The following is a 14,924-nucleotide window of genomic DNA, read 5'->3' as shown; positions in this document are numbered from 1 at the left end:
GGAATGGAATGAGAAAGAAAAAAAAAGATATTGTCTGTGTTTGACCGTTTTGATTTTTACGTTTATTGTTGCCGATTTTGTATACAACGTCTGTTTATGGCGCATTTTTTTACCGTTTTTAGCTCTGTTTGAAGTAACCTAGTTCTTTAAAAACAGAATATCAAAAAAGCTAAACGTACAGACACAGGTAATAGTAATATTAAACTCATATAAAAAAAATTCATCTTGAGCCAAAATTCAGAGAGGAAAATGTCGAAAACGTTTGTATAGAAAAATGAAGCGGCATTTCACTGCTGTTACGTTTACAAACATAGGCCCTATTCGAAGAATGAGATACGATAACGATAAGTTCTGGCTTAGATAAGTTCTCATTTAGATATCGTTTGTATGTCGTATAATTGACAGAAGTAGCTCGATTCGGGCAACCAATGTCACTTTGACGTTAGATATATCGTAGATAGATCTTATTGGGGTCACCGCGGAATCGAAATAAACGGCAATTTTGACTTGTCGTTTAGTTGTCGACCTTTTATAGATCTTTCCAAGATCTTAAACATGTCTTAATCGGGCCGTATGTCTTTCAACTATTTAGTTGAACCCTATTCTAAAACCTTTTCAATTCCGAACACATCATGGACAAAAGGCCACCCTGTATTGTCCAACCTACATGCACAAACTGGCACCTGGACCGCGGCCAGAAATTCAACCGAAGGGTCATTCGCAAATGAAAACTTTAGGTATTCGTATTGTATTGTTTATTCCGTCGTCTCTACTTGCTTAAAATGAAATTAGTGACAAAATGGGATACACATACAGTGAAAACACAGTGTACAGACACCGAATTATGATTATTATGATGAGAGTCAGAATGACGGGTGTACCTAAATAAAATACCCAATTTGTACTATTTAGTACCTTCTTAAAAAAATAGCTCCCTGTACTTATGAGGAAAATACCACATGGTCGTCCAAACAAAAATAGGAAACGTTTTTCCACTTCTAGATGTTTTCCATTCTCCGTGGTTTTTTTCTTGTGTCGGTTTCGTAACGATAGTATTTTTCCGTTGGTCGGGCCACCTTGAAAGAATGGACGAAGATCGGAACGTAAGAAAAGCGTACATGGGTCGCCTAGCAGGAGGACGTCCTATCGGATGCCCTAGGTATCGCTGGAGCGATATGGTGGAGGCGGATCTGCGCGAGCTTCGAGTCGACAATTGGCGAGAAGTCGCACAAGACCGCGAAAAGTGACGCTGTCTTGTGTCGGAGGCCAAGTCTCATTTTGGGTCGCTGAGCCAACGGAGTAAGTAAGTAAGTATGTTTTTGATTGAAGCGCTTACGTATGGTGACCACTACCTATTGACTTAGGGCTCCTCTACATGATGGCCCAGCGTAGGCCAGCCTAAGGGACGCAGCTATGCGGTGGAATGAGATAGCAATATCACTTCCTCCCTCTAACGCATAAATGCGTCCCTTGGACTGGCCTACGCTGGGCCATCGTGTAGAGGAGCCATTATGTAAGTACTTAGGGTTACCAAACGTCAAGAACTATGGCAGATTGTCAGGCATGCGGCAGGAATACAAAAATATCAGGATTAATGCATTCATCATAGAGGAACAATTTGAATTAATTGCCTTTTTTTAATGTAGGTATCTTTTACTTACCCTCATCCTCGTCGTCACCGATATGAGCGCTAGGAAAAATATTCGCATTCGGTCAGACACAGATAATTTATTTCTTATTCCGATCCCAAAATTTCGTTACGTTTGGTTAAGTTTTGGAGGAGAAAATTGTCGAGAACGATACCTCAATTTTTGAGATTTTTATGGAGGATTTTTCGCCTAAGCTGCAGTTGTCCTTATTGTACTAATGATAGGAGCCGCCCCATAAGCGCGACGGAGATATTTACCTAAAATTCTCAAATTTGAAAAGGGGCTCAGCTGGTATTTACTCTTAAAATTGGATTGAGTAAAGATAGAATGAGGTCCCTGGATGCGGAATTCTCTTGTTTACGTGGCTGTAAATCACGCGTAGTTTGAAACGCATTCACTTAAGAGCCCTTAATCCTTGGAGCGTTCTCCGATTTCACGAAATAACGCTCGATAGATGGCGTTGGCGCTCGGTACGCGAGCGCCGGCAACGCGACGCGCGTTTCAATGCAGACTAGAATAATCTTGATAGTTTTCAATATAATTTCAAGCAACATTAATTTTAGTGTTATATGATATCATATGGGCACTCTTTATTTTATTTTATATGCACAGTAGTTTTTTTTATGTACACTACTACTAAGTGTACAGACTACAGAGTGTACTATAACCCTTGCTCTTTATTCTGTCTCTTTCACACCAATGGAAAATGAAGAAGTTAGTAAATGACTGCAGGTATAAATAAAGTATATTAGTGCGATAGAGAGACAGATAGTGTTTCGTTGTCGTATCGTAAACGATTGGCATGTTGGCCACACACTTGCTTGGTGCCTAGCCAAAATACCAATCGTTTGCGTATATTAGTGCGATAGAGAGACAGTAGTGTTTCGTTGTCGTATCGTAAACGATTGGCATGTTGGCTACGCACCCATGATACCTAGCCAAGAAGCCAATCGATTGCGCATATTAGTGCGATAGAGAGACAGATAGTGTTTCCTTGTCGTATCGTAAACGTTTGGCATGTTAGCTACGCACCCATGCTGCCCAGCCAAGATGCCAATCGTTTGTGCATATTAGTACGAGAGAGAGACAGATAGTGTTTCGTTGTCGTATCGATTGGCATGGTGGCTACGCACCCATGCTGCCTAGTCAAGATGCCAATCGTTTGCGCACATTAGTGCTATAGAGTTTCAGTGTTATTTGAAATCACGTTAGGGTTTGTATTATTATTTATGACCCGAATGAAGTCCATCCAGGTTCTTATGATGGAGTCAGGAGTTGGTCACCAGAACTCCTAATCTACTCATTATAATTCCATCGTGCTTGGGCTCAAAAGATTTGCCCTGACGAACACTATCGATCTAGATGAGGTCCAGGGTCTCATGACGGAGTCAGGAGTTGGTCACCAGAACTCCCCAGAACTCATAATCCTGAGTCCATCATGAGACCCTGGACCTGATCTAGATTGATGGTGCTCGTCAGGGCAACTCTATTGAGCCCAAACACGATGGAGTTATGATGAGTAGATTAGGAGTTCTGGTGACCAACTCCTGACTCCATCATGAGACCCTGGACCTCATCTAGGTCGATGGTGCTCGTCATGGCAAATCTCATGAGCCCAAACACGTTGGAATTATAATGAGTAGATTAGGAGTTCTAGTGACCAACTCCTGACTCCAGCATGAGACCCTGGACTTTATCTAGATTGATGATGCTCGTCAGGGCAAATCTATTGAGCCCAAACACGATGAGGTTATGATGAGTAGTTTAGGAGTTCAGGTGACCAACTCCTGACTCCATCATGAGACCCTGGACCTCATCTAGATCGATGGTGTTCATCAGGGCAAATCTATTGAGCCCAAACACGATGGAGTTATGATCAGTAGATTAGGAGTTCTGGTGACCAACTCCTGACTCCATCATGAGACCCTGGACCTCATCTAGGTCGATGGTGTTCGTCAGGGCAAATCTATTGAGCCCAAACACGATGGAGTTATGATGAGTAGATTAGGAGTTCTGGTGACCAACTCCTGACTCCATCATGAGACCCTGGGCCTCATCTAGATCTATGGTGCTCGTCAGGGCAAATCTTTTGAGCCAAAACACGATGGAATTATAATGAGTAGATTAGGAGTTCTAGTGACCAACTCCTGACTCCATCATGAGACCCTGGACTTCATCTAGATCGATGGTACTCGTCAGGGCAAATCTTTTGAGCCCAAACACGATGGAATTATAATGAGTAGATTAGGAGTTCTAGTGACCGACTCCTGACTCCATCATGAGACCCTGGGCCTCATCTAGATCTATGGTGCTCGTCAGGGCAAATCTCATGAGCCCAAACACGTTGGAATTATAATGAATAGATTAGGAGTTCTAGTGACCAACTCCTGACTCCATCATGAGACCCTGGACTTTATCTAGATTGATGATGCTCGTCAGGGCAAATCTATTGAGCCCAAACACGATGAGGTTATGATGAGTAGATTAGGAGTTCTGGTGACCAACTCCTGACTCCATCATGAGACCCTGGACTTCATCTAGATCGATGGTACTCGTCAGGGCAAATCTTTTGAGCCCAAACACGATGGAATTATAATGAGTAGATTAGGAGTTCTAGTGACCGACTCCTGACTCCATCATGAGACCCTGGGCCTCATCTAGATCTATGGTGCTCGTCAGGGCAAATCTCATGAGCCCAAACACGTTGGAATTATAATGAGTAGATTAGGAGTTCTAGTGACCAACTCCTGACTCCATCATGAGACCCTGGACTTCATCTAGATCGATGGTACTCGTCAGGGCAAATCTTTTGAGCCCAAACACGATGGAATTATAATGAGTAGATTAGGAGTTCTAGTGACCAACTCCTGACTCCATCATGAGACCCTGGACTTCATCTAGATCGATGGTACTCGTCAGGGCAAATCTTTTGAGCCCAAACACGATGGAATTATAATGAGTAGATTAGGAGTTCTAGTGACCGACTCCTGACTCCATCATGAGACCCTGGGCCTCATCTAGATCTATGGTGCTCGTCAGGGCAAATCTCATGAGCCCAAACACGTTGGAATTATAATGAATAGATTAGGAGTTCTAGTGACCAACTCCTGACTCCATCATGAGACCCTGGACCTCATCTAGATTGATGGTACTCGTCAGGGCAAATCTATTGAGCGCAAACACGATGGCGTTATGATAAGTAGATTAAGAGTCCTGGTGACCAACTCCTGACTCCATCATGAGACCCTGGACCTCATCTAGATCGATGGTGTTCGTCAGGGCAAATCTTTTGAGCCCAAACACGATGGGATTATAATGAGTAGATTAGGAGTTCTGGTGACCAACTCCTGACTCCATCATGAGAACTTGGACTTCATCCGGGTCAAAAATAATAATGCAAATGCAAACCCTAACGTAATTTCAAGTAAAAATGCGTTTTTCAGAAAATCGCAGCCAAATAACACTAGACCCTACTCATAGTGTTGTGTTCCTGCCGGTGAGTAAGGTTGCCAGAGCTCAACGAGGGGCGGGAGGGGGTTAGAGTCGGCAACGCGCATGTAACTCCTCTGGAGTTGCAGGCGTACATAGGCTACGGATACTGCTTACCATCAGGCGGGCCGTAAGCTTGTTTGCCACCGACGTAGTATAAAAAAAAGGACCACTGAAAATCCATCAATAAGCGAGTCTGTTAAGCATAGTGTAAAAAATGAACTTTTATTAAGATTTTCTAATCGCAGTATATAGCACTTCTCGGAACTCCGTAGCTGATTACGATCGCAACGAATGCCTGACAATCGAGCACAGGTCCGTCCTCTAAGCGCGCTCCGCGCGGACTGAGAGCGGGGCGTCGCTGCTGCGTGATTTATACGTGTTTTAAAAAAATATAAATTTACGGCAATGTAGGTCCCATAGTTATGATTTTTTTTTTATAGGTTAACATAAAGTTACAGTTTGCTATAATATTATTTTTAAAGCAAAATATGCGTACAATTTGCGGAACAAAAATATAATAAAACCCTGTTTTCGCCAAAAAAATGAAGAAAACTCGGAAGGTATTTTATCAGTTTTTTCAAATGAATCTTCGATTGTTAATCATTCCAGCCCCTCGTACGAGATATGTTGAATCAAATTGTAGTCATTCATGTACCAAATGATTCTTGTTTACAGCAAAATTGAGAACCGAAACGCCACATCTCACTGCAAAATTTGGAAAAGACTCCCAAAAAAACTCATTAAAAAAGAGGTTTAAAAGAGAAAATGAAAATTTGAACTGTTGGAGCCGCTAGTTTAGGAAACGATTATTTAAGTACGTTACCAGTTTTTGAATAAATACTAATAGTTACGTCGTAATCTTGAATGAAAAAGGAAGCATTTTACAAAATACGCTCGTCTGTAGGAATAAGGACTCTTAAAGCGTTATTCATAAGCGGATTAAATCATTTGTCTTTATCTGTCATTGTGACTTTGTATTTGTAAGAAAGTGATAAAACATAATTTACCTAATTCAGGCTCGTAAAGTTTTATCACCCGTCTTTTTCTAACCATGTTAATTAAAGAGGGATGGGTAGTCTATCTCGCCGCGAGATTCTGTCGCGCTACTCGCTAGTCAATGTGCTAGCCCGGCTGGTAACCTAAAAATAAGACAAGAATAACACTCGAAAGCTCTAATCAAAGGGTTCAACAGCAAAACTGCTAAGGAGCTTTTAAGGCTCAAAAGACACAAAACCTGCGCGGTGACTAGAATATTGACTGGACACTGTAAGTTGAACAAACACATGTTTCAAATTGGAAAGAAACCAGATGCGACATGCAGGTTCTGCCAGGAGTCCGAGGAGACTGCAATGCACATTCTCTGTTCCTGTGGACCACTAATGTTTAAAAGAAGTACCTACTTAGGGCGGCATGCATTGCAACATTTGCAACCCTTCAGAACATTACGGCCCAAGTAATCTGGAACTTCCTGGATTCCACGGGCATCAGTAATGAACTTGAAAGGGCCGTCACAATAGATCACTGCTTGGTCGACGTGGCACGCAAAGGCCCGCAACACCCCAATAATAATAATAAGCCTAAAAATAAAAATATCGATAAGAACAAAGTCCCGATATGTATTCACGACCTTATTGCCTATATATTAAGGTGTATAAGGTCAGACCAAGCTAAGTTGGCAGCGATTTTGATAGCCCAGCCTGTGTCAAGTAAATGTCATAATTACATAGAATTTTGATCTTTAAAAATAACACTTGCACTGTCTGGACTGTCAAAATTGCCGTCAACTTATCTTGGTCTGACTCTACATATTTTTGACACTTTGTAATCCTAAATATTTTCAGACATGAGTTACTAGTAGACGTTGCTAAAATTGTTATAAGTAAGTACAAAGAAAATTAGAGCAAGTAGAAATTTTGTATGGAAGACCTTCACCGCAGGTCGACCAAGGGCGTTTCGTTGCTTAAATGGTGAGCAAAATGCGATTTTGCACGCTGCGAGAGTCAAAATGTAATTTTTAGGGTTCCGTACCCAAAGGGTAAAACGGGACCCTACGAAGACTCCGGTGTCAGTCCGTCCGTCCGTCTGTCCGTCTGTTACCAGGCTGTATCTCATGAACCGTGATAGGTAGACAGTTGAAATTTTCACAGATGATGTATTTCTGTTGCCGCTATAACAACAAACACTAAAAAACAGAATAAAATAAATATGTATGGGGGCTCCTATACAACAAACTTTTTTTTTTTTCGTTTTTCCCCTTACCCTTAACCCTTCGTGCGCGAGTCCGACTCGTACTTAGCTGGTTTTTTTAACTACCTATACTTTCGGATATTATTTCAACGGCAGGGCCTCCTACTCCTACTAGGTACAAGTTCGAAATACCTGGATTCTGTTCGTTGTGTCCCTTTGAAAGAAAGAAGAATCTCTCCCTTGCACAAGATTAAAAATAAGCACTTGTAGAAATATCGAACTTTGCTCTCTTGTTACACAAATAACGGTTTTTTTACACATGTAGACAATATTAAAAGTGCTCACGAGGAACCCACGCGTTTCTGAGGACAAAAGAAAGAAAAATTGTTACATGTGTTAAGGTCAATTTCACAAAAAAAAAATCTTTTTGGTTTTTTTGTATGTATTTTTACATGACATGTAAATGCTATTTGTAAAACAGTAACTCAAAAAGAATTTGAAGCTTTATTGTAAAACCTATTTTTTGCAAAGTGTTTATTGTCACTTTTTGACATCTATCAATAAGGTTATTTAGAATAGGTCCCATAGTGGCCACATCACCATCAAAAAACTTTGCTCTAAGCAACAATAAAAAAATGTTTTTTTGTAAGTGGCTTTGGCTCTGAAATTAGGCAAATTCCTAAAACGTTTATAGGACATTTTAGATATGATCAGGTATATACTGTTAAAATCTCTCGCAATGCTCGCGGGCTCCTTGTATATGTCTTTAACGTCACCCGTCATAATAATTTTATCTATCGCATCTATCGCAGTTATCGCTATCAGCTTTCTTAAAATTTACGACAAGTATTGATAACAGGATGTATTCTATTATTAGTAAGATCAATAAGTAGCAGTTTATTTTATTTATCAATACAGTGTAATCGCCTTTGGCTTTAGCACCCAGGTACATCACAAAATTATATGTACCTAGAATACAAATTCATATAAATTATCAGTGCCCTTACATTATTTTCATTACTCAAAACTTTAAATAGTTCAGAATATAAAATAAAAATTGAACTAACTTGTATAAAAAAACTAGCGTAAAAATTTCATTCCGGCTGTCACCTGGTCCAAAAGTGACAAAAATTCGTTTTGCTGCGGGCCGCGTTGGTCATCATGGTAAGCGAGCTTTTGGTGAACCAGGTAATAGCCGTTATTAAGAACTGATAAATTGTTGATATAATTATAAAAGAATGTTGTTTAATTAGTTTAGTATTTTGTGCTCTACTTGTAACAAGAATATTTTTAAGTGAGCACTATAGTAGGTAAATTTTTTGTGGTCGTTTTTTATAAGGTTTATTTTTTTTTATCTCAAAAATCTATTATTACGATTTTTTAATGAAATTTCTTCTTAGTAATGTAAACGTTGTATTTTCAATGTTGTATTATAGTAAATATTTTCAATGAAAACTATAGCGAACATGATCGCTCCGGCCGTTTTTAAGTAATTGCAAAAAGATCTTCTCTTCTCAGTAAAAAGACGTACAAAGCGCTGCGAAGGGAGTCCCTTATGCTTGTAACCTACATGAGACTAATTAATATCCCCATTTGGCCTTTCCCCTATTTGTATGGTAAATACGAAACCCTATACCGAGCACGACTCGATATGCTCTTGACCGATTTTCTAAATATAGTGTAATACATCATTTACCCTCTGTATCATGATACAGTGTCACATTCTGTGTCTTTTGTACATTTGACACTTTTGCCCTTTATCCCATTGTAATCTGTCGATAAATATTAACAAACATACTTTTAAAGAAGCCAAACATTAAAGCATGACTAAATCTATTTTGTTTTGCTTATAATACAATAGCTAATTATCTTCTAAACGGGCGGTCAACAATAATATCAATCGGCGTCCTGCACGATACATGGCAGACGTGTTTCTAATTAGCTACAGTAATCACCTCACTAAATTAGAAACGACATTTATAGAAAATATATAAGTAATGCTTAAATTTGTAACTGTTCTGGCAATTCTCCTTTAGGGAATACAGCAAGAAAAAATTACAAATATTAAAGAGCTGCGAACAAAAATGCTTTTACCATGTCTATTAATTTTCGGCTACGCCTTAGCGTTGAGCCCCGAAAGATGGGAAAAAGCAAGCCGTGATAAATACAGCGAAGAACGGACATCCTCCAACCCCGACATGAATTACTCTCCTACACCTTTATCGGAGAGCCTCAAAATCTGGACTTTCCGCGATTCGAGCGGTTCGAGGGATGTGAGAATCGACAGTGGGGTTGTCCGAGGACATTTGGAGAAAGACAGTGATGCAGAGTACTTCGCGTTCCTGGGGATACCTTATGCTGCGCCACCGACTGGAAGTAGTCGGTTTATGGTGAGTACAATTAATGCATAGGCGCATAAAGTTCATTTTTTTGGCATTAGATAAAAGGTACACACTAAGGCTTAACATATCTTTTTATTGAAAATCGCTTTTTAAAAATCAATTACTATTATCTATGAAAGCAAAATAATGTAAATGATTAATAATTGTTACATATTTGCCGTGATTTATTTTTGAAAGGTGTATTTTCATAAAAAAAGACACATCACAATTTTATTTATATTTCTAATGCTAAAAAACCAGACTACACATAGCACTGGATCCGATTCGCATGTTGCTCCTACGTGCGAGCGGGATGTTGCTATAATATGCGCATAGCGTTGTCTCGCTCAAAAATCGGAGTTAGGTGCTAATCGTATCCAGTGTGCTAAGCGAGTAAGCGCCGTTAACTCCTAGCCATTTTAAGCACCGGTTCTGATAGTTCTTTATACAAAGTATAGATTTGTTTGTATCAATCTGCCAAAAAATAGATTGTTTTTAAGTAGCTACCTAAGCGTAAAAGTGAGGACGCCTACTTTGTTAAACGTTACATTAAATTAGAGTAAGATGTCCGATCCAAATAACTCCATAACTCACAGTATGTATATTAACTAAAACCATTTACTCAAACCCGTTAATGTTTAGCTAGTACCCCTAGTGTAAATTTTATCGACATCATAACGTGACGAACGCGTTTGCGTTAAGTCTCATTTTGTATAGGATTTTGAGTTTCCAAAACGTCCTGGCGCGCTCTTTCTAAATCCAATACAAAATGAGACTAAACGCAAACGCGTACGTCACGTTTCAAAATCGAATTTATTTACACTAGGGGTACTGAAATATGAGATTAGTACTTATTTTATTTAAATGTGGCACCTTACGGCATGTCAAAAAAAGAATATTTTTTTCTATTGTTTTAAAATCTCCTTATCTAATATTTGAAAGACAAGCATCAAACTTCATGTTGAAATTTGAATTCCCGCCTGGTTACATTTATAGTTCGTATCTTCCACGATGACGCGCATATTTGTCAAATATAACCTTTAATAACATGATATCACGAGTCATAGTCATACGACGTCGTGAATTACACGATCTATACAAATAAACAATGCGCATAACCATCGCATAACGCATGCGCGTTGTCACTGTCAATTGCCATTATTGCAAATAAATACCTAGTTTAAACAGTAGGCAAAGTATGAGCGTTGTAAATAACAACGTAAATGTTGATCAGTTGCCCCAAGTTACTTAAAAACAGTGGACAGAACGTATGAAATGTTATAAATCAAAAACGTAAACAAGCTTTACAGGATGTCTCAAAGACACTTAACAAACTACCAAAGAAGATACTTGAGACATTTACTATACAATTTAATGTCACAATTGTCACAAAACATGCTCAAAAGCTACTAAAAAGCATGTCATTAGTGTCACAATATGGTCACAAAATATGCTTAAAAGATACTAAAAAGCATGTCATTATTGTCACAATGGTCACAAAATATGCTCAAAAGATACTAAAAAGCATGTCATTAGTGTCACAATGGGCACAAAATATGCTCAAAAGATACTAAAAGGCATGTCATTAGTATGAACTCCATTTCCCCATCAACCATATTTACTAAATGGTTTTCATTGGTATACATACCTACTGCATTGGAACAACAGATAGGCAAGTCTATGTCAAGTCTCAACAAACCATTATTTTTAACGAGTAATTATTTTCTTTTTCAGGCTCCATTCCCTCCTAAACCATGGTTCAACGTATTCTACGCCAACCGAACTGTCATGTGCCCTCAACTAGGCATCGGTGACGAGAATTGCCTTATAATCAACGTGTTCACCCCCACCTCCCTCCGTACACAACTCCCCGTCATCGTCTACATCCATGGAGGATCCTTTCTCATGGGCTCGGGGCCGACCAAAGGACTCGGTCTACTCGTCAAACAGAACTTCATCGTAGTAACATTCAACTATAGGCTCGGAGTACTAGGCTTCTTGTGTTTAGGAATAGAGGAAGCTCTCGGAAACGCAGGGCTGAAAGACCAGACAGCAGCACTTCAATGGGTCCAAAGAAATATTCAGCAATTTGGAGGAGACCCTGCCATGGTGACCGTATACGGCATGAGTGCCGGCGCCGCGTCGGTCGAATACCACATACTGGCTGCACCGGAAGGCTTGTTCCAAAAGGCAATTATTGAGTCCGGATCTGCCACCACTGTCTGGTCAATAGACTCCGAGCCCATTGATACTGCTAAGCACTTCGCCAATATGCTAAAACCAGAATCACCGATCAGGAATTTGGAAGAACTCGTTCACTTCTTGCAGACAAGAACATCAGATGAATTAAGTGAAGTCAACTATAGGCTTTATCGTTCTTTAACGGATGGGACATTCGGATTCGTCCCGTGTGTAGAGAACAGATATAATTCCCGAGATGCATTCATATTGGATCCCCCTATTGAGATATTAGAATCTCGGAACTATTCTGATGTCCCAATAATGTTTGTACATGCCTCTCTAGAAGGTCTCTTCTTGAGAAGCTCAGAATATTATGAGATGGATTACAAAGTCGGTATGAATGAAAATTTCCTTGCATATATGCCAAAAGATCTTAACATAGACAGAGAACCGACTAGGAAACCAGTTATTAAAAAAGTAAAACGGGAATACTTTGGTCCCAAGGGGGTAGTAGATGACGAGCATTTGTTTGGATATTTAAATTATTTCGGTGACTCCCTTATAATGCATGGTATGTTGACTTCAGCAGAAAAGTACGCTGAACCTGGTAAACCAGTATACTTGTTGGAATTTGCTTATAAGAGTGAACGGGGAGGTTTCGAGCCGTTCTACGAGTACATCAACCTGCCAGGGCATGGTGACATTGCGAGGAACCTAATATCGACTGTACCGATCACGAGTCGGAGTGACAGACTGACAGTGACTCGTCTGGCACGACTAATAGCGAATTTCGCCAAGTTTAGGTGAGTTGTTCATTTAGTTTGTCTATCCATTAGGGTGGTAGGGTGGTCCTTATACCTACCACTAAAAAACACATTGTTTTTTGTGGTAAAATGCCCCGTAGAAAAATATCTTCGAGGAAATAAGGACCACCCTCCCTGTCCATGTATATTAAACTACCAATGTGTTACTGTTAACCGACTACCACTTAATGTCAAAGTAGAGAATTCTGGAATATCAAATGTATTGCTGAATAGTCCGTCATAGGGCAAGAGCTCTCGTATTTGTATACGTAAATCCCTCAGTCATGGTCACAGAGTAATAGCTTCACTTCTTCTGCTCTACCGACCTTAAATTGGAGTATGTGTATAAACGCAAAAGCGACGAAAGAACTTGTAGACGGTCTGCTCTTATATCTTCCCGACTTTGATCTTTTAGCAATATTAACATGGGTGTTATAATACAATAGAAGCCTGGCAGGGTCGCCATATGAGGGTGGCGGCCGGCCGGCGGATAGTAAGCAAACAACCATTGTTTTACGACCTAACTATTTTAGATGGCGTATGGTACTTTAGGTTCACTTAAAAACCACAGTATACAGTGAGCTGCGAGAAATTTGATGGCTGAAACGGCTGATTGGTACATTCTGTCATGAATAAATAATAGTCTGTTAATAAATAACGGGTACTGAAACGGAAAACAATAAATAACGTTCAGTTTTAAAGTCCAAATAGTCATAAGATATAATGAAGTATTTCGAACTCACCGCGATGACTCTGAAGAAACAGATGGCTCATAACAAAAATTTGTTTAGAAATGTTGTCTTTTTTCAGTGACCCAACGCCAACACACACACCAATGCTCCCAATGAAATGGCCCATAGTCCAACCCGGCAACCTCACGTACCTGCACCTAGACCAGGAATTCAGCGTGCGGCAGCACTACAACTGCTCGAGGAAGCGGCTCTGGGACGAGCTGTACACGTTGTACAGGAAGCCTGTCACAGCTGTTAACCCGTTTATTTTCATTTAGGGATATACACCTCAATACCTTAGCAACCATGGGTTTCACATGGCTTGCCTCCGAAGATTTAACTGCCCATGCGACCCTCCAGAACAAATCAAACAAACATTGGAACACTTAATAAATGAATGTTCAAGGTTTGCAGCTAAATGAAGTAATCACGTTATAACATTTTTATTTATTTATTACATACATACATATACCTTATCTTTTTCCTCTCCTTCATTCTTCCTTACTTTTCTAAATTCTTCTTCGGAGTTGCATAAAGTTGGTCACACGACCGCTTCTTACACTGTAAACACATAGATACACTCAACACACACATAACACTCCACAAATCATTACATACACTACACTTAAATCTTCCGGGATCACACAACTACACACACAGAACCTACGCGTATACCGATAGCGCCAAGTTTCTAGCAACAAAACACTTGACAAGGTGGAGAGGTTCAGTCCGTAGACGGCTAGGAGAAAAATCTCCAGTGCAGCCGAGTCGGGCATGCTACCGGATAATACAGGGCCGGCAGTATCCAAAGAGGATTACCTCCACCTCTAAAAAAAGAGTGTCATATTCATTGCCAGCGAAATTGTGTTCGTTGGGGTAGTGCGTGGTCGGACGAGTACGGTCTGGAGTGCGGGGGGGGGGGGGGGGCTGACCTCACTTAAAGTTTTCAATTTGTATATATCGATGCCTTGATCGGCGAGCTTAGCAGTACGTGTCGGCTGTCATATAGATAAGGTTCGTTTTAATAATATAAGCTATGCTGATGGCATGGTACTGCTAAGCCCGTCGGTTGGTGGTCTGAGGTTCAGGGTACTATTGCGGCCGCCTCGGTACTGCAGTGCGTCGGGCATGTTCGCGGACACACGTGAACGGTTTTCATGCGACACTGCGCAAGGGCTGCGCTGCGACGCTCCGCAAAGTGCGGTATAGTCTCCTGGCCGTCGTGACGTAACCGACAGATGGGACAGTGGCCTGATAAGGCACTGGTCCTCTTGCATGTATCTTTAGCACGTGAGATAATTATTTAAGTTAACCTTAGTTATAAGACTTGTAAGTTTTAAATAATTAAGTTTGTTTTACTAACAAAATATGGACCATGTTGTCTGAAATAAATGCATTTTATTTTTATTTTATATATTTATTTTTATTAGTAGACCCTAAAACATAGGTTAAAATTTTTAAATATTGACTTGAAGAAAACAAAATGAAGGAGTGTCATTA

General features: G+C 40.1%; 1 protein-coding gene across 3 annotated transcripts; it reads left to right on the top strand.

Moving 5' to 3' along the window:
* Positions 1-8,117: 8,117 nt before the first annotated feature.
* Positions 8,118-14,836, top strand: LOC133528209 (esterase E4-like). 3 transcript variants are annotated; one of them, XM_061865477.1, is made up of 4 exons: positions 8,118-8,274; positions 9,453-9,718; positions 11,444-12,693; positions 13,504-14,836. In XM_061865477.1, exons 2-4 carry the CDS (start codon positions 9,527-9,529, stop codon positions 13,700-13,702), a joined length of 1,641 nt encoding a protein of 546 aa, XP_061721461.1. In that variant the 5' UTR covers positions 8,118-8,274; positions 9,453-9,526; the 3' UTR covers positions 13,703-14,836. The 3 variants fall into 3 exon arrangements, with proteins under 3 accessions (XP_061721461.1, XP_061721462.1, XP_061721460.1); XM_061865478.1 differs by lacking the exon at positions 8,118-8,274 and adding an exon at positions 8,295-8,516; XM_061865476.1 differs by lacking the exon at positions 8,118-8,274 and having other exon boundaries at positions 8,636-9,718.
* Positions 14,837-14,924: the final 88 nt, after the last annotated feature.

The sequence above is a fragment of the Cydia pomonella genome, chromosome 19, assembly GCF_033807575.1.
Source record: "Cydia pomonella isolate Wapato2018A chromosome 19, ilCydPomo1, whole genome shotgun sequence".
NCBI classification, from domain to species: domain Eukaryota; kingdom Metazoa; phylum Arthropoda; class Insecta; order Lepidoptera; family Tortricidae; genus Cydia; species Cydia pomonella.
Note: the sequence above shows the minus strand (reverse complement) of the source record. Positions and strands in the feature narration are given on the sequence as shown.

What these genes read in the sequence shown, in the direction of transcription:
- LOC133528209 (XM_061865476.1), top strand. Translation starts at nt 9,413, where the DNA reads ATGCTTTTACCATGTCTATTAATTTTCGGCTACGCCTTAGCGTTGAGC. An exon ending in CTGGAAGTAGTCGGTTTATG is followed by an intron (nt 9,719 to 11,443) that starts GTGAGTACAATT and finishes TTTCTTTTTCAG; the next exon opens with GCTCCATTCCCTCCTAAACC. An exon ending in GCGAATTTCGCCAAGTTTAG is followed by an intron (nt 12,694 to 13,503) that starts GTGAGTTGTTCA and finishes GTCTTTTTTCAG; the next exon opens with TGACCCAACGCCAACACACA.